The 23,297-nt window shown below is 44.9% G+C and overlaps 1 protein-coding gene across 7 annotated transcripts in view; it reads left to right on the top strand.

Annotated features, from left to right (window-relative positions):
• The window catches only part of Prkag2 (protein kinase AMP-activated non-catalytic subunit gamma 2), a 238,918-nt gene that overhangs the window by 176,144 nt on the left and 39,477 nt on the right, over window positions 1–23,297 (top strand). For 5 of the 7 annotated variants that reach the window (XM_004860359.4, XM_087207710.1, XM_004860361.4 and 2 more), the window contains one exon: window positions 20,579–20,685. In XM_004860359.4, the coding sequence (XP_004860416.1) occupies window positions 20,579–20,685 (107 nt within the window). The remainder of the gene's footprint in view (window positions 1–20,578; window positions 20,686–23,297) is intronic. The other 2 variants (XM_004860360.4, XM_004860358.4) reach the window with 1 other exon arrangement.

Here is a 23,297-nt window from a genome sequence, read left to right as displayed (position 1 = left end):
CTGTTATAAAGTAGAGGGCCATTAACCATTGCACCAAATTTACGGACTTTTAATAAGAGATTCTTCTCACCACATTTTTGGTGGCTTTTCCTTTTTTTCTTGAGATTTATTCATTTAATTATGCTGCATTTGTCAAAGCTAATATACAGGTTTTTTTTCTTTTGCATTGTTTCTGCCAGTGCAATGAATGTAAATTATTAAATCTAAGAAAGGGAATGTCCCCTCTTCACCCGTCTATTTTTATCTGTATTGCCGTCATTACTTTAAAGCATACTGAATCCCACAAATAACCCTGTCAAACTTTTCCAGATTTTTAAGGAGACAGAATGTTAAACAATTACTTGGAAGCCGTGAGCCAAGCTGGAAGAGGGAATGGTGTTGGCATGGTAGTCCAAAATGCCGCTTTGTGTCTTTGCAGCTTTAAATTGCTTATTCATCCAAAATTTAGAAAAACCGAATATCAAGCAGAATCATACATTGCAGGACAGGGGGAGTCCTAGCAGTAGGACATCATACTTTTAAATATCCTCTGAACTGATGTGTTAGCAGACTGCATAATAGGTAGCTGTTGAATAGATCCTTGGTTTATCTTTAAAATTCTTCCTTATCCAGTTAATATCTTAATTTATGTATTGGCTCCTAAAGGCATGACTTAGATGATGATACTTTTTTTATGCATGGAAGCATATGATTACTGATAGTCCTGTTCCCATGTATTTTTCTATTTCCTAGTAAATTATAAATCACATTGTACTTCTTAGAAGCAGTTGGAGACACTAGCTAGCAAAGTAGGGGTAAAAGATCAGCAATACCCAAAGTCTAGGTCATCTTTTGCCAGCAGTATGACATGAGCTCCTCTCTCCTCCTCAAACCTCTGTGACGAGAGGGACCCTGGTGTAGCATGGGTTTTTTGACCTCTGTCTTTCACTGCTTTCCCACCTGCACATAGGACAAACACAGTTTCTCCTGGACCCCCTTCTGTGCAGAACACTTCCCAGAGACCTTTTTAAAAGACAGATCCAGGTTCGCCAGGTCTGGAATGGGACTTGAGACTACATTTCCACCAAGTGACAGCATGACTCTGGTTCACAGACTTCTCTGAGGAGCAAGGCTCCAGATCATGGGTTGGTTATAAGGACTCCGCTTGCTCTTGTAGCATGGAAACAGCAGCTCAAGACCCAACACCATAAGCATTGGGTTTACCAGAGCAGGTCCAATGAGGCCTTCTGGTGTAGTCGGCTGCACCCCTGCCAATGGGTTCCTCGCTTTGTATAAGCCATAGGGTGTCACCCTTTCTGCATCTTACTCATCTTGTTAGGGCTTCAAGATGCAATCCAAACCTCATCTTCTATCGCAGGTATCCCCTAGATAAATACATACCTTCTACACTTTCACAGCTACTCTTCCAGTGCCCACCATTAGGGCTGCATGGAGTAGTTGCTTTGCAGGATTTTGGGGGACCTCAGTAATTACCTACATGTTTGTAGTTGCTTTATGGAGTGTTGGGAGGATTCAGTGCTTCAGTATATGAAATGTGATGAGAACAGCACCTTGCCCAAAATGATCAGTTTATGTTTGCTTTTAAAGTTTTTTAGGGCACGGGGATTTAGCTCAGTGGTTTCGCCGCCTGCTGCACGAGTGCAAGGACCCAAGTTTGATCTGCAGTACCAAAAAAAAAAAATTTTATTAGGATACCAGTCACATCTTTCCTGTTTGTGCCTATCGTTATTGTCTTGTGCTTACTTACTGGCCAGGACCAAGCACAGGTACTTTTGCAAGCACCTGATCATAGCCCATGAGTGTTTTGAAGTAGATCATCACCCTGCAGCCTCACTGTGATTAATAAGCCTCCTGGCACTGTTCGCAGATTCTGCAGCCTCCTTAGGAGACTGTGTCCACCCCGGCTCCCACCTGTCATGGCCGGCGGTGCAAGGCCTGCACTCAATTCAGGTTCACAATAACTTGCTGTGTGGTCTTCTGGCCAGTTTATCCCCTTCCCTCCCCACCTGCACTGACTGCCCCAACCACTCTGTCCTCCCCGTTCTCCACCTGCAATGCATTTTCCCAAGTCCACGTGCTCCCCTGCTGTAGCAGCCTGGCCAGCAAGTCTGCAGGGATCAGAAGTAGGGAAGGTGAGGGCCACCTCATGCAGGAGAGGAAGCATTTATTTTCAGTCAAGTTTAGGCCCAGTTGTGTAATGAAGTGGCTGCATTTCCTTGGGCAATCCATGGAGTCTCTTGAGATTTTATTATTATTGTTATCATTATGGGTTTTCCCAGTAAAAAACAAGGGCTGGCGCTTGGTGATCTCTTGCTTTCCCTGATAGCTTGAAAAAGAGGACCCCAGAGTAACCAACAGCCAGTCTGTGTAAGGAAATCTTGTTTTGTTTATAACTCATTCATTCTTGCCTTGGGGGTGATGCTCTGAAGTGAGCCAGTGAGGAAGGATTGGTTCTTGGTGAGGAAGAAACATCTGGGCCACTGCAGCAGTTCCTGGCCCTCCAAAGGGCCACGGTATAGGACCCAGTACGGAGCAGGTGTTAGAATTTCCTGGGAGGAGGGCAGTGGGGGAGGGGTGTGAAAGACCCAGGGAAGAGGGAGGGGTCCAAGAGGAGATGGATTCCGCCTGGCCCTGCCTGCTGGATGATTGCCTTTCTAGGTATGGAGCCCATCACTGGGCTCAATTGAATCAGCCCGCAAGGTCATTGACTCTGGTGTGAGGGGCAGTGACCCCTGGTGGTAGAGACATCAAAGAGACAGGCTTGTCAAAGTGACAGGCCTGATGAATTGTGTGCTCATCTGAGGCAAGGGATACATTGATTCTTTTTTTTTTTTTTTTTTTTGGTACCGGGGATCGAACTTGGGACCTTGCGCTTGCGAGGCAGGCGCCGGAACCACTGAGCTAAATCCCTGGCCCACATTGATTCTTGATTATAGGAGTAGTTGCAGTTTTATGAATACCTGAAGTTAAAGTCTTCCTGCCCAGCTGGGCCCATCTTTAACCTGTTGCCATACTTCATAGAGTTTTAGTTGCGCATTTCAAAATCAAAAGCCAGGCTATAACAACATTGGGTGGCATCTAAGAGCAGTTATAGGCTGTGCTGGTATTTGGATGTGGTCTGTCCAAGGTTCTTGCACTGGAAGCTTGGTCCCAGGGTGACAGTATTGAGAGGTGACAGGGTCATGGGGCACCACCTTCAGAAGAGGGCGCACAGGCGTGAGTTAGACCAGAGCAAGATGTTAAAAACGAGTGAGTCTGGCCCCTTTCTCCTCACTTACTTTCTGTCTTGCTGTGAACCCCTTCAGCCCTGCAGAGACCCTCTCAGACACAGGCACTGTATTATTTAGATTTTCCAGCACAGAACCATGAGCAACCAGTTAAACAGAGAAGAATGCATAGGGATATCTTAACGTGGGACTTGTCACCAGGCTTCACAGTGTGCCTGGAGCCACACTGAAAGTCATCGGGGACCACGGCAGCACCTCCAGTCATCTCAGACTGCGTGGCCTTCCCTGTGGAGGACTTGTCTGAACTCCATCGCTCCCTAGCTCTAGCTCTCCAGCCCACAGCCCCGAGTCCCAAGCTCTCAACTCGACCACTGCAACTTGAAGTTTCACCTGTGGATTGTAAGGAGGGAGAGCTGCTTGATTGTATGGAGGAGCTTGCTAGAAACATTGGAAGGATTTTTATCCTTTCTTTCCATGATTGTACTAATAGCTGGCATATGTTGTGGCAGTGTTGGAGGCCCTGTAGGCTAATCCAATCCTCAGGACAACCCTAAGGGGCAGTAAGGTCAGTGGTGAAATCCATTCTCCCAGGGGACAAACCTAGAAGGTCGCAGCCAGGCTCCAGACCCATGTGTTCCATCTCGGAGCCCTGAATCAGTGACGTGACCTGGGTGAAGTGATCTCCCCCTCTGGATCCCCCTCTTTGCAGTTTTTACCCCTACTCACCCTTTAATCCACCTCTCCCACTGTACTCACACTCGCCGAGGTTGCCGGGGTCCTCCCTGTCCCAAGTCCAGCGGGCACTTGAAGTCTTGGTCCACAGAGATGTCCTCTGTGGCCTTTCGAGGGACGCCTTCGATTTCGGTGACACAACAGTGTTCTGGTCCCTCCTCCTGTGAGTCTAGCTGCTTGTTTCCTCAATGGTCATGCTCTTCTTTGTTTTTTTTTCTGTAACGCCTAATGTGAAGTAGTCTGCATTTCGCACACATGCCCTCCCATCCTGAGCCTTAGGTACTGGACTCCTTCATGACTTGCTCTGAGCCCCGCTGCCTACTAGTTCCGTCTTAGCCCTCTACAGTTGAGCCTGTAGCTCTGATGACCATGACGCACAGTCCCAGTTGCTGACCTCTCCAGAACTCACTTTCCCTGCTGCAGTTGGAGATTTTGTCTGCTGTCACCTGTGTGGTCCTGTCACACCCAGGCCTTACGCCTTCAGCGATCCCTGTTGCCTTTGTGTTGGAGTCATGTTTCTTAGCATGTTGTCTGATGTCCTCTTCTTTCTCTTCCGTCTTTTACCTCCGTTTCCCTCCAGTTCTCCTGGCTGTCTTCAAGGTTCCCCACCTGCCTGGTCTTGCCAGGCCCTCTGGGCATCACAGGGACCAGTCCCCTCTCCTCTTGGCCCCCTGCTCATTTCCAGGTCCTAGGCCCACTGTGGCTTCTCAAGGAAACCCTCTTGGCCCCAGATAGGACCTTGTGTGGTACAATTCCAGGACCCCTTACAATCGCTGGGTGCCACAAAGGGGAAATGGGTTGCTTTGTAGTTCTTTTTTGGTTTTTGGTTTTTTTGATGTGTGGTTCTTTTTGTTGTTGTTGTTGTTGGTTTGTTTGGTTTTTTTTTGTACTGGGGATCAAACTAAGGACCTTGTGCTTTCGAGGCGGGCTGCAGCACTACTCAGCTAAATCCCCAGCCAATTTGTAGTTCTTTACCATTACATCAAATGCTGTCTGAAGATAGAAATGGAAAAGTCAGTGTCTGCCAGGTCCTGAAGATGATGTGATGAATAGGACTTATTTTCTGTTGCTATTTGTTACAAAATGAGCATATGTGTTTTGGAGCTTTCACTTTTATGCTGGCAAATAGGCTTGGTATATTTCATGCGGTTAGTGTTGCTCTGATAAAAAATTAGCATTCATATTGAAGGCCAGGTGGGAATGAGAGGAACTCCACTGGCCTTGCAGTCGGGTGGTGAACTGGCCAAAGAGTAGGACAGATGGAGAAATGGAGGCAATGACAGGGTCTCCCAAAGGTACAAAGACGCTGTCACCCAGCTGAAATTGGAATGTGTCACGCCCAGTAGTTGGGCAGCTCTGAGCTGACACACGCAGGCAGCGCAGGCTGCTTGCTTACATAGTCTGCCATCGGAGCAAAAGTCTTCGAGATCTTTCTTCTGTAGCGCTATTGGTATGGGCAAAGGACTGTGTCTTATCCCTGGTAATAAGAGCAGTCACTTAGGGGGAGGGAACTAATTTGGCAACCTTTTGGCTAAATTGTAGTCACTTTTTAATCTCTTAATAAGCTGCTTTCCTCTGTCCCACCTGGAGCTGTTTTCAGGGATCTGAATTTACGTGATGCCATTGAGTTCCTGCAGTTGTGCTAGCTGATTGATTCCATTTTAGGTTGTACTCTAGTCACTTGTAAATAATGAGGGTAAGCTGCTCACAGCAGACTGCTTGCTTGACGGTGTGGTTCACGGCCTTTGAAACGGGAGGTTTAATCAGCCCATTAGTACCTCAGGGTGCAGGCATGTACCTAGTGTATGTGTAGGTGCCCTCGGCCTGCCTCTAACTTTTCCCTGTGATTTCCCCAGCTTTGAAGCCTCAGCACATGGTAGGCCCCCCTTTTCAAATGCGTGTGTAATTAGTGCCATAGTAATTAACAGGATGAGTCAGCCCCAGATGGGGGGCCCATTTTTTCTATCTCCTAGCTCCAGGACCTTAGGCGAATTATTTCAAGCTTTAGATTCTTCATGTGTAACTTGGAATTAATGATAGTACCTAACTTTTAGGCCTCTGTGTGGGTGAAAGAATGCAAAAATAGCATTCACTAAAGTGCCCAGCACAGTGTCCAGTCTCCATGTACAACTGTAATAACAGTCCCGGAAAGGAGAAAAAAGGAAACTGAGCAGAAATTTAAGTTGAAGACCCATTAGTGCGACCTCTGGCAATAGGTGTGTCTGTTTCTGCTGTGTGCGCGTGCGCATGTGCTGTCCGCTTGGTATTGTTTATGATTAGTTCTTGGTGCTAACTCCATTTACAGTGAAGAAAGTCAGGCTCAAGGTCACTGGATGTTGTGAAAGATAGATTTGGTCTGGTCTCCCATTTCCTGCCATAGAACCCCTAAAACCCTTGGTGTCTTCAAAGTGATAAATGTCATTCTGTGTACTAATGAGGTGACCGCTGGCCAGCTGCCTCGAGGTGGCTTCTGGATGGGGCTGTCATCAGGAAGATCACAGTGGGAGGTGGGATTAGAAGGTCAGGACTTTCAGACCCATCCCCTGCCCCAATTTCTGGGGAGGAGAAAGAGGCTGAAGTTTGAGCTGATCACCAGAGGCCCCTGATTTACTCCACTGTGCATACGTAATGCAGTTTCCGTAAAAACCCCAGAAGATTGGGTCCCAAGAGCTTCCAGATGGCAAAACACACTCGGTACCTGCAGGGCGGCAGTGAGGGGTCCTGCAGCCCCACAACCTCCCCACAGTCCCAGCCTGTGCGACGCTTCATCCGTACCCCTCCTGTCAGACTTCAGCTTAAACATTTCCCTGAGTTCTGGTAGCCACCCGTGCCCACTGGCTACTCCAAGGAGGGGTCTGGGCATGGTCTGAGCAGCCCCCTCCTTACTCCTCTTTGGCTTGGAACCGTTGCACAGTCCCAGCAGGAGCACCCCAACCCAGTGCAAGGACCCTCAGCTGTGAGCTGCTGAAGGTATCTGCTATTAGGACCTTATAGTGATGAAGCAGCAATTCTTCACAGTGCTTGCAGCTATTCTAAGAGCATGGGTGCACTGTTTCAGAGATGCCTGAGGACTCACAACCGGAAGATCTGTTGCTGAACCCCAGAGATATGCACACGTTTATGGACAAATTTAAGCTGTGGCAAATTGAAATGTTTCATTTAGAATCGGAATTGTCTTGGGCCTGGGATTTAGTTCAGTGGTGCCACACCTGCCTCGCAAAAAGCGCAAGGTTCTGAGTTCAATCCCCCGTACCAAAAAAAAAAAAAAAAGAATCACAGTTGCCTTTTGTCAGAATGTCACATTGAGGGCTTGTGGGGGCTTGAATGAAGTACCTGTCTTGAAATCAGTACCTGTCTTGGTTTTTTCGCAGGGGAAAAGTTTGTTTTTTTGAGACAGGGTCATGCTATATATATAGTTCAGGCTGGTCTCGAACTAGTGGCAATTTTCCTGCCTCAGTCTCCCAAGTTCTGAGATTACAGGAGTACATCACTGGTCCCGAATCTGTCCGAGAAAAACTGAACTGGATATTGTGCTGAACACTTTTAATCCCAGCTACTTGGGAGGTGAGGCAGGAGGATCATAAATTCAAGGCAGCCTGAACAACTTAGACCAAGTCTCAAAATAAAATTTTTTAAAATACTGAGGTAGCTCAATGGTAAGAATGCTTACCTAGTGTGTGTGAGGCCCAGGGTTCAATCTGCAGCAATGCAAAAAACAAAGAAAAAGAAAAAAACTAAGAGCCAGAAATAAGAGAGGTTTCTTAACTATTAACAGAGAGTATAAAAAGTAGTATTGGGCCCGGAATTTAGCTCAGTGGTTCCGCTGCCTGCCTCAAAAGCCCAAGGTCCCAAGTTCGATCCCTGGGACCAAAAAAAAAAAAAAATCTTAAAAGTAGTATTACAAGAAACAAAACTGAATATATCCAACTGTATCAAAGGTTTTTAAGCTTTTCAATTTTACTGGTGTGTTTTCCTGGTTTATTATTCCTTTCAGTCACCACAGATGAAACTTAAAAGTAATTAGTTGAATTGTACCCTGTAGATAGGTGCACTAGATAGATGGAAAACTTTTTAAAAGTAACAAAAAGGTTTTATTCCTCCTCTTTTCCTCCCAAAGACACAGGATACCCAGCCTATTTGTGGGTAAATTCCACAAAACCTTCAATGAATCATTAATTCCTTGATTAAGATATTTTAGGGCCCAGGAAAAAATGTGTATTCCACAAGGACAGCATGATCCTTAAATCAAAACCAGCAGGAAGCTGGGCATGGTGGTAGATGCCTGTAATCCCAGCACCCAAGAGGTTGAGGCAGAAGGATTACTCTGAGTTCAAGGCCAGCCTGAACTACTAGCAAAACCCTGTCTCAAAACAAAATAAAAGACAAAACAACCCAGTGGGAAATAGCACACAAAGAAGAAAACAAGTCATCAGTCTTAACCTATGGGCAAAACTCCTAAATACACAGTAGCAGATGGAGCCCAGTGTGTTTTGACCAAGCCTTGCTTATCCTGGAAGTAGAGGAATCTCGATGTGCATGGTGGCACACGCCTGTAATCCCAGCACTTGGGAGGTTGAGGCAGGAAGATTGCTGTGATTTGGAGGCCATCCTGGGCTCCATAGTTCAAGCAAGGCCAGGCTGAACTACATATCGAGACCCTGTCCCAAAAAAACAAAAAGAAATCCTTTAGTATATCAGGAAGCCCTCTGGGAACAACTCTGAGGAGTCAGTAGCATCAAGGCAGGAGAGAAACCAACCATCATCTTGGTGTACTCAATCAAAATATCTTGGTGATCTCGATCAAAATAGCAACGTTTGTCAAGCTCCCTAATAAAGTAGGGGTGGAAGGAAACACCTCCCAATTCCCGGGCATGGCTATTGTGGGCTGACAGGCGCAGCAGGGCACCGAAGAATCCCGACAGTCCAGGGTTGCTCACCCTCCTGTGGTGCTGGGGCTGCGACCCCTCTGAGCTGCCCTTGACCCTCAAAGTTGCTTCAGTTTAGTGACTGGGTTCTGTTTCACAAGAAGGAGGAAACATTGGCAGTCTTAGATACTTAAGGTAATGCCTAGAATTTTAAAAAAAAAAAAAAAAAAGCCATTTTAAAACTCTGACGGGGCCTCATAGAATTTCCAGGTCACAGCTCTGTGTGACATTCCTTAGGCATTTAGGGCAACTTCTCATGAAGCCAACTATTTGCTTGCTGTTGATTAGACTTTTCCTTCTTCCCTTGTTAGGAGAAGTTACTACTCTTTTACTCTCCCTCCCCTTATTTAGATTAGCATCCACATTCTCCACAGTGTGCACACTTAGCCCTCCACATACACACACATACACACACTCTGTTCTGCTTCTACTGGATCATACCGTATCCTACCCCTCCCTGGAATGCCAGAATGTCAGAAAAAGGAGCCATGTTGCTTACCAGCAGTGTAGTATGGTTTTGAGAAAGCTACTGACCCCCTCTCAGTTTCCTGGTCTGTAAGTGGGGGATGCTAACTATACCCACCTTGTGGAGTTCTTTTGGGTGTGAAGCAGTTGTTTGTTTTTTTTTCCAGTACTGGGGATCAAACTCAGGACCCTGTGCTTGTGAGTCAGGCAGCGGCACCACTGAGCTAAATCCCTGGTCCTTGTTTTGGTTTTTTTGAGATAGGGTCTCACTGTGTAGTTCAGCCTGGCCTTGAACTCACAGTGATTCTCCTGCCTCAGCCTCCTGGGATTACAGGCATGTGCCACCACACTGGGGAATATGAGCAGTTAATAATGCTGAGTGGTCTCCCTCACTGTGGTATATGAGCTACTCTGTTTTCTTTTAGTATTCGCTTGTAGTACATACTGAGCACATTGCTGATTACATTTATCGTGGGGAGTAGGTACGTGTACATAGCACGACTTAATTCTCTTTTCATCCCCTACCCTTCCCTGTTCCTTCCATCTCTTGGTCCCCTTCCCATTTGCAAAAGCTCTTATTTCCCTTTTTCTCTTTCAGTTCTTTTTCTATCCCCTTTCCCTCCCCCATCCATTTTTTGTTTCCCTTCCCATTTGAAAAAGATCTCCCTACTTATTATTATTTTTTATTTTGCTGTTTATGTCCATCAGCAGATGAATAAATAAAGAACATGTGGTATTTATACACAAAAGAGTACTGCTCTACTATAAAGAAGGATAAACTTGAGGCATTCATAGGTAAATCGATGCACCTTGAGACCATAATGTTAAGTGAAATAAATTAGACCCACAAGTTTAAATATCACATGGTTTCTCCTATATGAGGTACTCTGTTACTGTTATTTTTGTCTTATTTTGAGATGGAGTCTTGCTGTGTTGTCCAGGCAGGTCTTGAACTCCTGGACTCTGGTGGTTTTCTTGCCTCAGCCTCCCCAGTGCTAGGACTACAGTTAGGCACTACCAAGCATAGCTGTATTACTGTTCTTATTTGGAAACATCCTTATGCCTCTTAGGATATTTCAAATAATAATTTCTGAAAACAAAGTTTTAGCTAAGTCATTTTTTCTCCGTTAAGGTGTTATTGTAGGAGAAACTGCACCAGTCCAGTCTGTCCCTCCTCCCATCTTCCTGGTCTCAGAGAGCACCTGTGTGTTTGCCCCTCCAAGATCCACAAGTCCTCACTCTGGTGACCTCCTGCTCCGTGCAGGCATGTGGCCGCCTGAGGGTGTCTCTTCTCTGTTCCCTCTCCTGCCTGAAGATGAAAGCAAAGGATGCTGGGACTGGGGTGTGGCTCAGTGGTGAGCGCTTCCTCAGCAGTGTGAGGCCCTGGGTTCCATCCCCAGCACTGCAAAAAAAGAAAAAGCACACAGTGTCAGAGATGAGTGCCTACAGGGGTCTGGCCACTTCCACAACTCTGCATTGAAATTATTTGTACTGTTTTAGCGCACTAAGATTTTTAGAAGCAGGAGAATAAGCTGTAACCCCATGGTACCATGTTAAAACATGGGGCAGAAGATGTCAGGGTGAGCGTCAGGGGCCAGAGGCCAGGGGGCCTTGACCTTCTGCGTCCTGAGCTTGCCTTTCTCCTGGAGTTTGACTCTTCATCTCATTGATCATCCCACTCTTCCTTCAATTAAATCCAGTTAGCAAAATTATTTCACACTGGTACCTATCTTTTTATTTTTAATTTTTATTTTTTTCGTTAAGTTTATCGGTACATTTTAGGTACACAGTACAGTTACATTCATCGTTGGGATCTTGTACCTTTACATGATGTATCTTGGTTCTTATTTTTTTCCCCATTTCCCTGCCCTCACTTCACCCCTTCCACCCTTCCCTATTTACAGAGACTTTGTTTCCATTTTTTCGTTTTCTTGTATTTTTTCTTTTCCCTTCTTTCCTTTCCCTTACCCTTCCCACTTCCCCTACTCCTTTAGACCTTTTCTTCCTATTTCACATTATCAGTTTCGCACTGGTATCTATCTTTCCAGTTATCCTTCAATATTTTTGCTTGACTGACAAATTATAGTGACAGGCTTCATTTTCGTATCATTATGGCCAAAAAGACCAGGCATTTGTGGGGGCGGGGGGGGGGGTGTTATATTTTGTTTTTGTTTTGAGACAGGATCTCACTGTGAAGTTCAGGCTGGCCCTGAACTGACTATGTAGCCCAGGCTGGCCTCAAACTCATGGTGATCCTTCTGCCTCAGCCTCCTGAGTGCTGGGATTACAGGCGTGTACTACCATACCCTACAGACCAGAAAATCTTACAACACATTTTTTTTACAAATTCTTTCTAAATTAAAATTCTATATAAATGAGTTTTAGAAAAAGCAATTTATGACTACACTAATTATCTCTGAAGTTGTCTAGTTGTTTGCTGTATTTGCAGTTTGTAAAAAATACATGGACAGTAATACCTTGGTTCATGAATGCTTCTGTTTGCAAACAATTTGGTTTGCAAACCCTGCATTGGGTGACCAACATGACCATGGCCATCTTCCCCACACAAACATGAACAAAGCCATCTTCCCCCAATCGTAAAACAAACCAAGTTCATAATCCAAAGTAAAACTGTACATGATAGTTTGAACATTTTAAAGTCTGCTGCAATCTCATTTGATTTAATCACATATTTTGGCCGACAGAATTAGAAAATACCTCCAGTATAAAATAAATTTGTGAACAGGTTAAAGCTTTAGGTCAACGCTGTTTTGCTTTTAAAAAAAAAATCACAGGAGGCATTTCCATAGGGAAATTATTTCTGTAATAAAAAAAAATTCCTTTCCAGTCTCTCATTTTGTAAAGATGTAAACTGTAAATAATGTTTATTTACTGGTTCTTGAGTCCAGATTTCCCAGTCATCTGAAGCCTGCGTGCTTGGCTTGGTGTCATTTTCCCCTCTGAGGACAGAAGTAAAAGCCCAGACCCACTTGCCACCCTGCATTTGGTCTGGAGTCCCACAGGGCCTGCCCCCTGGCAGGCCTTGGCTTGTACCTGAATCTACGGGGAGTCCCGGGTGCCTGGGTTATTATACAGCGAGGCAAGGCACAGTTGCTGCCCCAGAAAGCTCTGACAAAATTTGAGGAAGAGCCAGGCCTGACAACCTGGCGTCAGACATTTGACGCACCACAGGGGACCACTCACAGAGCACTGCTGAGGGTCACGCTGAGCTGTAGTGGTGCTGTAGGAGGAAGTGGCCTTTCAGCTGAACTTTGGAGCTGTGGTAGTTTCCTGAGGCCACCGTAACAAAGGCGGCTGTCGCTCAGAACAACAGAAGCCACTCTCCCTCTGGGGGACGTGGCCATCAGGAGGCGGGTCCCCATCTCTCCAGCTTCCAAGGGCCGCCAGCCTCCTTGGTGTCCCCTGTTGGAGACGCATCGCTCCCATCTCTCCCTCTGTCCTCTCTGTATCTCCCTCTTCTCTTTCTCTTCTAAGAACATTCATCATGGGATTTAGGGCCCCCTAATCCAAGATGATCTCCCACAAGCCTCCCCTTCCTTACTTCTGCAAAGATCCTTATTGCAAGCAAGGTCTTCTTGTGATGTTTCAGGGGGACATGGCCTTGAGGGGTCCCCGTCAGTCCCTACCCCGAAGTAGGCAGCATTTGGGTGGACCACGGCAGGATGAGGGGTGCTGGCCTGGAGGGGCTCGGCCTGTGCAGACGCAGACAGAAACCTCGGAACACAGGTCCCAAACCGAACCTGCCAAGGCCCAACGCCTCCCTTTTTTAATGGAAATAGTGACGTGGGTACAGAGTGCACAGCTCTAGGAAGGGTGGCAGAGGTGGGGCAGGAAAGGTAAGGGAGAGAGGGATTGCCAGAGACCTTGAAAAAGGGTCTACTGCATAGAAAGGGAGGCCACCTCAGAGGGAGTGTTTTTAGGTAGAGAAATATCTACCTGCACATATTTACCATTTCATGTTTATCATCGTTGCATCCAAACTTAGATGTAGTGGTTTAAAAATTATATAAACCTTTATAATTTTTTTTTAACTCACTATGTAGCCCAAGCTGGCTTTGAACTTGTGGTGATCCTCTTGCCTCAGCCTCCTGGGTGCTGAGATTATAGGATGCACCACCATGCTCAGCTCAGACCATTATAAATTAAACACTTTATACTCAGTACTTCCCAATGTTCCTCTGTCGTACCTCCCTGGAGGAATAGTGTTAGGTCAGCATAGTACTTAAGAGTGGTCAGGGCTAACATCACTCCACAAGCAGTTGCCTTCCTCTGCCATCCAGTACCTCAGATGCCATCAGATCTCTGCAGTTATGCTTCTGTGCAGTGACACGAAAAAGAACAAAAGCAAGAAGGGAACATTGTGATAACATCTTGATCTCAGTTACCTTTTAAATACACAGAGTCTGAACTTCTTGCCTTTTCAGGAATTTTAATAATGCATTCCAAAGGGTTTTTCCTGCATTTAACTCCAGAGTACTCTGTTTTAACACACTTCTTCCTCCAAGTGCGATTTGCATAATGTCAGCACTGCACACGGTACCTCTCATAGGCCAAAAGTTAATACTAAATGTGGAAAAATAACAGAGAAGGGGAGTGCTTTATTTTCCTGACCTAAAAAGCTAATGTTTCTGGTGTTGGTGTTGCTTTATTAGGTCAACAGTAATCTGACCTCTTTCCAAACCAACAGGTGTTTTATTATAATTTATTTGACATATTTGACCTTTATTTTTTGGTCAGGCTTTTTTCATTTTAAAAAATGTTGTACATTCTCCCCAAGACTCAGTATACTCATGAGAAAAGCCACAGACATTCCAGTCCAGGGGCGTTCTTCAAAGGATCTGAGCAGTGTAATTCAAAACTACCACAGGAAGGCCAGGAGTAGTGCCACACACCTGTAACCTTGTACTCAGGAGGCTGAGGCAGGAGAATTCCCACAAGTTTGAAGCCAGCCTGGGCTCCATAGTGAGTCCAGGGGCAGCCTGAACTATGTGGTGAGACCCTGTCTCTAAATAAATACTATTACAGGAAGATCTGAGGAGCTGTCACAGCCAAGAAGAGCCTCAGGTAGACACCACCTGTCACATGAAATCCTGGGACAGAAAAAGGACACTAAGGAAATCTGCATAATGTGGAGACTTGTTAATAATTTATTCATTATTCCTTCCTGGGTTCATTAGTCATAACCGATGTTCCGTACTAATGCAAGATGTTAACAGTGGGCACCGTGTCTGAATGTGAGCAGGAGGCTGGCTCCATGGGGAACACACAGGGCCACAGCGCTGTCTCAGCTGCCGTGAGAGGCAGTCAGGGTCAGGGCAGGCTGCAGAGCAGGACACTTGTATCCAGGAGTCCGTGCTGATGGAATCAGGATGATGAGCAGCCCTCCAGGACAGAATTACTCCACTCAGTTTATGTGGATGCTCTGCCTTGAGGAGGTCGGGAGCCTAACTTTACCCCCACTGAGAGGCCTCATGTGACAACTTTCCTACAAAGATGGCACGAGCCGGGCATGGTGGCACACCCCTGAAGTCCCAGCACTCTGAGAGGCAAGGCAGAAGGATTGCAAGTTTGAGCCTAGCCTCAAATTTAGTGACTTAACATGACCTTGTCTCAAAAAAAATTAATTAATTAAAAGGTTGGGGAAATGGAAACAAAGTCTTTGTAAATAGGGAAGGGAGCACAGGAATGGAGAAAAAATAAGAACCAAGATACATCATGTACAGGTACAAGCACCCAATGATAAATGTAAACGTATTGTATACCAACCACGTACCAATAAAAGAATTTAAGCAAAAAAAAACCAAAACGCTGGGGAAGTGAAGGTCCTAGGTTCAGTCTTTAGAACTGCCAAAAAGAAAAAAAGGAACACAGGAAGAAGGAATCACCTGACCAAGAAAACCTCAGCCAGGTGATCAGCATGGTGTATGTGTACCTGTGAGTGGGATGGAGAAAAGCCCCAAGATTAAGATCACAAGGAAACCACCGTACAGCCCTACAGTAACCTGTCTATCCTCCAAACTCTCAGGGTCATCCACGCTGGGGACAGCATGGGCAGCTGTGCAGGCACGATGACCCACAGGCCAGCACGGGAGGGGTCCTGGCTGAGAAAAGGGCCCTTGGGGACAAAGGAGGGAAGTCTTAGGAAGTCCTAAGGAGCAGGAGATTCAGTTCATAATGAGGTAGCAGTGTTGGTTCCTCATCTGTGACGAGTGGGGCATAGTAATGTAAGATGCTCACTTTAGGGGACACCTGGTGTGGGGTATATAGGACCTGTTTTATCTTTGCAACTCTTCCATAAGTCACAGTACAGTGGACGCTCATTCCTGAGGGTGGGTTGTAACTCAGGTTGGTCAGTTGAAGGCTCAAGCTCCTCTAACAGCCTTCAGAGTCTCCTGCATACAGGCAGATCTCAGTGTCCTTAGAGAGACATTGGCCCAGGATTCCTCGGTTACCCCATATAAGAAAGGATGTTGTAATGTTCCTTCCAAAGCTCCTTAAGGGTTAAATTTGTGTCTGAGACCATCTGGAAGTACTAAGCAGCTGCCATTCTGGTCGTGACTCAAGACTTTGCTCATAAGTTAAAACTAAACTATGGGCCCTACCTCGATGATCCACTGTGCATTCCTTATTTAAATATTTTTAAATATCAAAAGAAGAATTAAGATGGTACACTAAAAATATAGCAAAACCTACAGATTTCAAAAAATTTACATTTAAATAGTTCTACTTTATAGTACTTAAAATTTTTTCAGATATTCATATAGTGATGCAAAGATCTGTAATGTACTAGATGTGATCCAAAAATATGGTGAACATTTAAATTTTTAAAAATTGATTACAGTAAAAGATTTATTAATTCCCCTCTAAACTCTTCCCCTTGCTTCAAATATACCTATCCCATTGTTCTTACCACTCTCTGGAGCAGTTCTGGAAGTCCTCTTTCATGAGTGTCATTAGTTGAACTGTTGTGGGTACCTTGAATCAATTCAAAATGTTTACCTTTCAGGGTCATTTTGACTTTGGGGAAGAGCCAGAAGTTACCCAGTGCCACATCTGGTGAATAAGGTGGATGACGACACAGTGTGATGTTTTCACAAGCCTGCCTTTCTGTTGGATGACAGTTAACAGCAGCATTCACCATATTTTTGATCATGCCCTGTAAAGGGACTCAGGAAATAGGACTTCACAACTGCTTCAGAAAGTGGCAAGAATTCGGGACATGGTGGGACACACCTGTGATCCCAGCACCTGGGAGGTTGAGGCAGGAGGATCACTGTGAGTTCAAGGCCAGCATAGGTAAGGTAGTGAGTTCAAGGCTAGTCTGAACTACACAGCAAGACCCAGTCTCAAAAAAAAAATCCCCAAAACAAACAACAAAAAAATGGCAAGAATGATAAGGTGAGTTGTGTTGGAAGCAAGGGAGAGGATTTTGAGGAGTATTAATGGCAATATGTCTTACTGTAATGAATTTTTAAATTTAGACATTTACCATATATTTTGATTATTCTTTGAACGTCTTTTATGAAAAGTACTGGGCCGGGGATTTAGCTCAGTGGTTCTGCCACCTGCCTTGCAAGCGCAAGGTCCAAAGTTTGATCCCTGGTACCAAAAAAAAAAAGAAAAGTACTGATTTAATTAATGAACAAAATAGTCTTGTAAAGTTTTCTTTCTGGGAGATAGAGTGTTATGTTTTATTATTATTACATTGTTATATTGTTATTATTGATACATTGTTATGCTATTGCTACATTGTTATACACTATTATTATGCCACATTGTTATATTGTTTTATTTTTGTTTTATTGTTACACTTATTACTAGTTTCCTTCTTGCTTTCATTGGCTTGAGTTTTAGAACAGATTTGGAAGGCAATTTGTATCTTAAACGTTGGCTAAATATATGCTTAGCTCTTTGGCCCAGATCACACCCTGAAATAGGCTTTGAGAGTACCACAGCATGACAGCTATGGCAGAAACAGACTCCTCGAGCTTTCTGTGTTTCACCTCTTCCTCTGCAGGGGACCCCTGCAAATGTTTTCTCTAGACAAACATTTCAAGAACTAGGGAAGCCTGAAAGCTTAAATTTCATTCATCTGTCTGTTGGGTTGCTGACATTTTGCACATTCATGAGCTCCCTTTTGTCCTTGGTAGCATGCATGACAGTGTGAAGACTGTTGAAGTCCCCCTTCTCCATTCTGGGGGAGGGCAGCAGTGGCACAGTGGGAGCTGGGGGTGTCAAGTGCTGCTGGTGTCACGCCACATCTCTTGGTCTGATCCGAGGCTCCCATTTCAGCATCTCTGCCCACAAGCTCACGGGCAGTCTGGGTCTGGCCTTGACCCTAGAAGGGCAGAAACTATCTCCTGCCCTGAGGCTGATCTGAGACAGATCAGCGGTCCACACTGCAGTCTCTCTAGAGCTTTCTCCTCACCGCCTTGAGTCCAGTTGTCTGAATCTATAACCTGCTACAGGCACAATCTTTTTTGAAATTTTTTTTCTTGTCTCACTTCTTAGAGTCAGCTTTGGATATTTCCATATTGCTAAAGCAATATCTAATAAATACATGTAGGCTTGGATTAATTCATGGGTTACATGAAGAAGATTCTGATCATTCAAAGAAATTATCATCCAAGAAGGAAAAGATTATTAGAAATATACAGTCACTGTTAACAAGAAACAAAGTGATAATTGATGAGAAATACAGACAAATGGCATTCAGGGGAAGAAGTCATTTGGACAGCTCTCTTGCACTCTCTTGTGTGATCTTGTGGGATCAGCCAGCTTGTGAACTTTGGGGGTAAAAAGTGAGGATCGCATTGTCCCATGTGTCTCCACCTAGCTCGGCACCTGTCACATAGGTGGCATCTGTCCTGTGATCTGATGAGGCAGCATTTAATAAGAGGCACTTTTGGAGTCAGGTGGAGCTTTGAATCACACTTGGGTTACTCCCTGCCACTCTGACTTTGGCAGGCAACTTAGCTTGCCCTGGCCTCACTTTCCTTATACGTCACACAAAGAAATGAGGGCTTCTTCCTCCAGGTTACATAGATCAGATGAAATTGTCACAGTACCTCGTTCATAGTCACCACTCAGGTATTTATTTACTTTTACAGGAATAGATGGAGTTTGCTTCAGAGATTGCAAGAAAAAGAGAAACACAGGGCCGGGGATTTAGCTCAGTGGTTTCGCCGCCTGCCGCGCAAGTGCAAGGACCCGAGTTCTATCCCCGGTACCAAAAAAAAAGAAAAGGGAAAACACATTAGAGCTCATCAAGGATGGGAAGGCAAGTTGGAGACAGGGAACTAGGAATGCGCCCCTTTACGTGGATGTGGAAGCAGGACATAGGGATGAGTTACAGGGAAGCCGAATAGGGTGACTGTGGCTGCAGAAATGTCTGGACTTGATCCCACCGCAGAGGACAGTCCTTGAAGATGGCCCTGTCTGGGGGCCACAGGAACAATGGTGCCCACGTGTGAGTCAGTCCCCAGGAGTGATCAGAATTGGAAAGAACTCCCAAGAGCGGTCCCAGAGTCTGTCACAAAATAGAGAGACCAATCGGCCTGGTTTCCACTGTAAGAAATAAAAAGGATGACGAAGCTCTGTCCACAGGCAGGACCTCAGTACCACATGGGCTCCTTGACACTGATTTTGCTAATTCCCGTGTACACTAAAGTATTTTATTTCTTCACAGTTGTTTAAATCCTCCAAAGCACACACATTGGTGCAGGCTGAACAGAGCTGTCAAAGAGGTCACTTAGAGGGAGTCGTGGCACTGAGCCATGAGGATGGGTCGGGAGTGAGCAAGCAGCATAGGTAGGCAGCACTGTGGGCTGAGGAAGGAGGGCGCCACCCTGGCCACAACCACAGCCTTGGCACCAAGAAGCTTGAGGCTTGACTTCCAGTCCCATAGCCTCCTGGCCGCATCCTTCAGCAGAGGGCAAGTGAAGGAGTTCACTGAGCAGGGAAGAGATGGGAAAAGCATTTGGGCAGGATGCTGGGTGTGGGGAGTGTAGTAGATGAGACAGAGTTTGGGCGGGAGACCCTTCCGGGCAGCTGGAAGCCACTGCTGACTCCTGTAGATCTGCGTCTGGCACACCTGTCTGGATGCACAAAGATTGTGGCCAGCAAAGGGCTCAGAGGAGGGAAGCTGTGTGCTACGCCTGGAGCTGGCCTTGGAGGTAGAGGGAAATAGGTGGATTTAAGGGAAATTCAGGCTGTAAAACCAGCAAAGCATTATGAAGACCACACGGCCCCTGATGTTTGCAGTTGGTTATAGCAAGTGCCAGTAGCTTCTCTATAAACCCTAAATACATTGTCATTATTTTTGCTTAAATTGTCAGTTCACTTACACAGATCTGAATAATAAAAAGACATGGTATGTGGTCATCTATATGCTAAAGACCTTCATGCTGTGTTCCCCTGTGTAGACATGTATTTCTGTGTGACACGTACCATATGGAAGCAGCTTCCTGAATCTGTTTTGTTTGTTGTTGTTGTTGGGGTGTTTTTTGTTTTTTGTTTTTTGTTTGGTGGGACCTTACACTTGTGAGGCAGGCGGCGGAACCACTGAGCTAAATCCCTGGCCCTTGAGTTTGTTTTGAAGTTTCCAGTTGTTCATTACTAATTGTAGAAATGAAGTTTCTTTGTTTTTGCTTTATTATCCCTGTATTTGTGACCTCGCTAAACTCCTTTCTAGATCCAAGAACTTTTCCTAGATTCTTGGTTATTTTCTCTAGGAAAATCATGTCATGTGTAATTAAAGACAGTTCTGGTTCTGGTCTTTCCTTTTCTGGTCTGATGCTTTTCACTTTTTCTTTTACCTTTTTGCACAGCTGGGACTTCCCAGTGGAGTGTTGGATAGAATTCGTGCACATGGCCATGCATGCACACCTGTAATCCTAGCATTTGAGAGGCTGAGGAAAGAAGATCACCCAAGTTTGAGGCCAGCCTGGACTACTTAGCGAGACCCTGTCTCCAAAAGAAAAAAAGTGCACATAGATGTTCTAGGCTTGTCCTTGATCATCATATCCTGCCCCCGTACTGGAGATCAAACTCAGGATGGCGTCACTGAGCTAAATCCCTAGCCCTGTCCTTGATCTTACAGAGAATATGTTTCCTGTTTTCCCACTGAGTTGTTAGCAGTTTTTCGTATATGCTCTTCATCAACGGAGGGAGTTTATTATTGCTGATATGTTACTCTTTTTTTTTTAGCAGAAGACTCAGAAAGTGGTGTTTACATGCGATTCATGAGGTCACACAAGTGTTATGACATTGTTCCAACTAGTTCAAAGCTTGTCGTCTTTGACACTACATTACAAGTAAGTCCATCAATTTTCATGAACTTTTGGTGTGTCACTTGGACGGTTTCTCTATATGGTAATTTAAGTACAGCAATACCAGCAGATGTGTATTGAGTCCTTTCCGTCTCTCAGGCGCTGTGCTGAAGTTTTGTCTGAATTCTCAATCTCCATGGCAACCCTACAAGGAATGTGCTATTACTGTCTTTGTACAGATAAGGAAACTCAAATTCTAGCTTAAGAACATAAATTACAGTTTTAACCCACAAATTCTAGAGCCTAAGGACTTTATCCTCAGAGCTGGTACGTGGAATTTGAACACAGCCTGTCTGCTAATCTGGGTATAGCCTGGGTAGAGCCTGATGGCCATTTGTTGTTCATTAGAGTATCTGATAAATATTTGAACTGATATTGGTTAAAAAGAAAAAAATACTACCTGAGCATGGTGGCACATGCCTCTAATCCCAGCACCGGGGAGCCTGAGGCAGGAGGATACTACGAGTTCAAGGCCAGTGTGAACTACATACCAAGTCACTATCTCAGAAATTTAAAAAAGAAGAAGAAAATACTAAGGTGAATAACCTCTTGAGGGAGAACTTTATTGATCTCATTTAGCAAAAAATTTGAACCTGATCAATTTGCTGTTAAAACCGTGCTTTTTACAGTCACTTTATGTCAGCGTGACTTAAAATCACGTGTGAGAATTCCTAAATAATACACTCAGTGTAATGGTTAAATTATATTCAGTGTCACGAGATCAGGCTGTGGACACACATACACACCTCCCTCTCATTTATATATGTATGTTTCTATATAAGTCATCAGCAAGTGAGGTGGTCTTCAGTTGCCTTCCCCAGTAGACCCTGAGCCGTGAACTTGTGGGCCAGTGGTTTACGAAGGCACTGGAGAAATGATGGGCACGGGGAAGGCAGCCTGGCCAGCGTCTGCTTCCAACAGAGCCCGGTGGGGGACAGCGGGGCCTCAGCCAGAGCCCCTAGGGGACCCTGGGCTGTGTGGCATCCTGGCGAGTTTGTCCCAGCCTCCTGCCTTCTCCAGCCCTAGTGGACCTGCCCAAGGCTGTTCAGGGGAATGCTGCCCAGGCCCCTCAGCCCCACCCTGGCCCTGCCTGCGTTTCTCCGGCCCGACCCGTGTCCCTGTCCCTTGAGTCTTACAGAATGGCAAAAAGGGTTTTGCTTGTGTTTAATTTCACTTTTGAACTATTTCTTGTGGACGTATGGAAGTACAATTGATTTTTGCAGATTGGCTTTATATCCTATGACTTTGTTAAACCTTTTGGACCAGGTAACCTTCAGAGTCTGTTGTAAGCCCTAAGACTCCCTGAGTTTTTGAAAGTAGCAGATCTCTGGACCCTTGGCATTTCTACAAACAGAAAAGTGATAGTTAATTTGACTTTCACCTAGCTTTCCATTGCTGTGCAGCTCACTTTCTTTGAAATTTAGAATTTAGCCAGTCTGAGTAGTAAATGAAAACTGTAATGTTTTCTGGACACCAGAGGTCACAAGTCCTGTAAGTATCACTTCCATAATCATGGAAGCCATGTGCATAGTGCTCCTGGAAGTCGTTTATCCTGTGTGTCTCTAAGCTTGCATGGAGCAGAAATTTAGCACCATGGAAATGGAGCGGGCTGTTGGTATTGGTTAAAGCAAAGTAAGGGAGGTCTTTGAGGAGTTGAGTGCTGAGGTGTCATAGCACACCCTTGAGAAGTAAGGACAGACAGGACAGAGGGGCATCAAAGTGCCAAAATAACCTGACTGTCACTAAGAGATCGGTTAAATAAATTGTGGAATAAGTGTATCAAAGGACACTTGTAGCCATTAAGAAGAACGAAAATATGTCTGTTGAAAATATTTTACTTTTTGCCATGCTGGGGATTGAACCTAGAGCCTCACACAGGCTAGGCAAGCACCCTACCATTGAGCTACATCCCTGGCCCTTTTTAAAAATTTTTTCATTTTGAGATAGGGTCTCCCTAAGTTGCCCAAATTAGGCTCAACTTGCCATCCTCCTGACTTAGCTTCCCAAGTAACTGGAATTATAGTCATGCCACCACAAATAATGAGAATTGTTTTAAATTAACACATGCACACACAAACACAGAGAAGCTGCAGAACAGTACATACATTGACCAAGTCACTCTGAAGGTATAAAGTATCAGAGGCATAATTCATCCAAAGAGTTATGGGACTGCTTTTTTGTGTTTGCAAAACATTTTAGATATACATAATGATAACATTCATCATAGGGAATTTGTACCTGTACATAATATATCTTCTTTTTTTTCCATTCCCACACCCCTTCAACCCCTCTTCCCCTCCTTTGTTTACAAAAGCTTTGTTTCCATTTTTTCCTTCTGTATCGTTCCAATTTTAGTATATGTGCTGCTGAAGCGAGCACATCCATTTTTTCCTTCTATTCTTTTTTTTCTTTTTCCTTCTTTCCTTTCTCCCTCCCACCTCCCTTGTTCCCCTTTTCATCAGAACATTTTCTTCTCATTTCCAATATTCATTATACATTTTGGTCCTTATTTCCACTTTCAGTTTCTTACATCAGGGAAACAATGTGTGTTCAAAATGTGTGTATTTAAACATGTGTGTCCGATTTATCTCACTTAA

Source organism: Heterocephalus glaber, unplaced genomic scaffold, assembly GCF_053883595.1.
Source record: "Heterocephalus glaber isolate CG9 unplaced genomic scaffold, H.glaber_assembly_v1.0 deba00000818, whole genome shotgun sequence".
Taxonomy (NCBI): Eukaryota; Metazoa; Chordata; class Mammalia; order Rodentia; family Bathyergidae; genus Heterocephalus; species Heterocephalus glaber.
The sequence above is the reverse complement of the archived record's forward strand: the minus strand, read 5'-3'. Positions and strand labels throughout refer to the sequence as shown.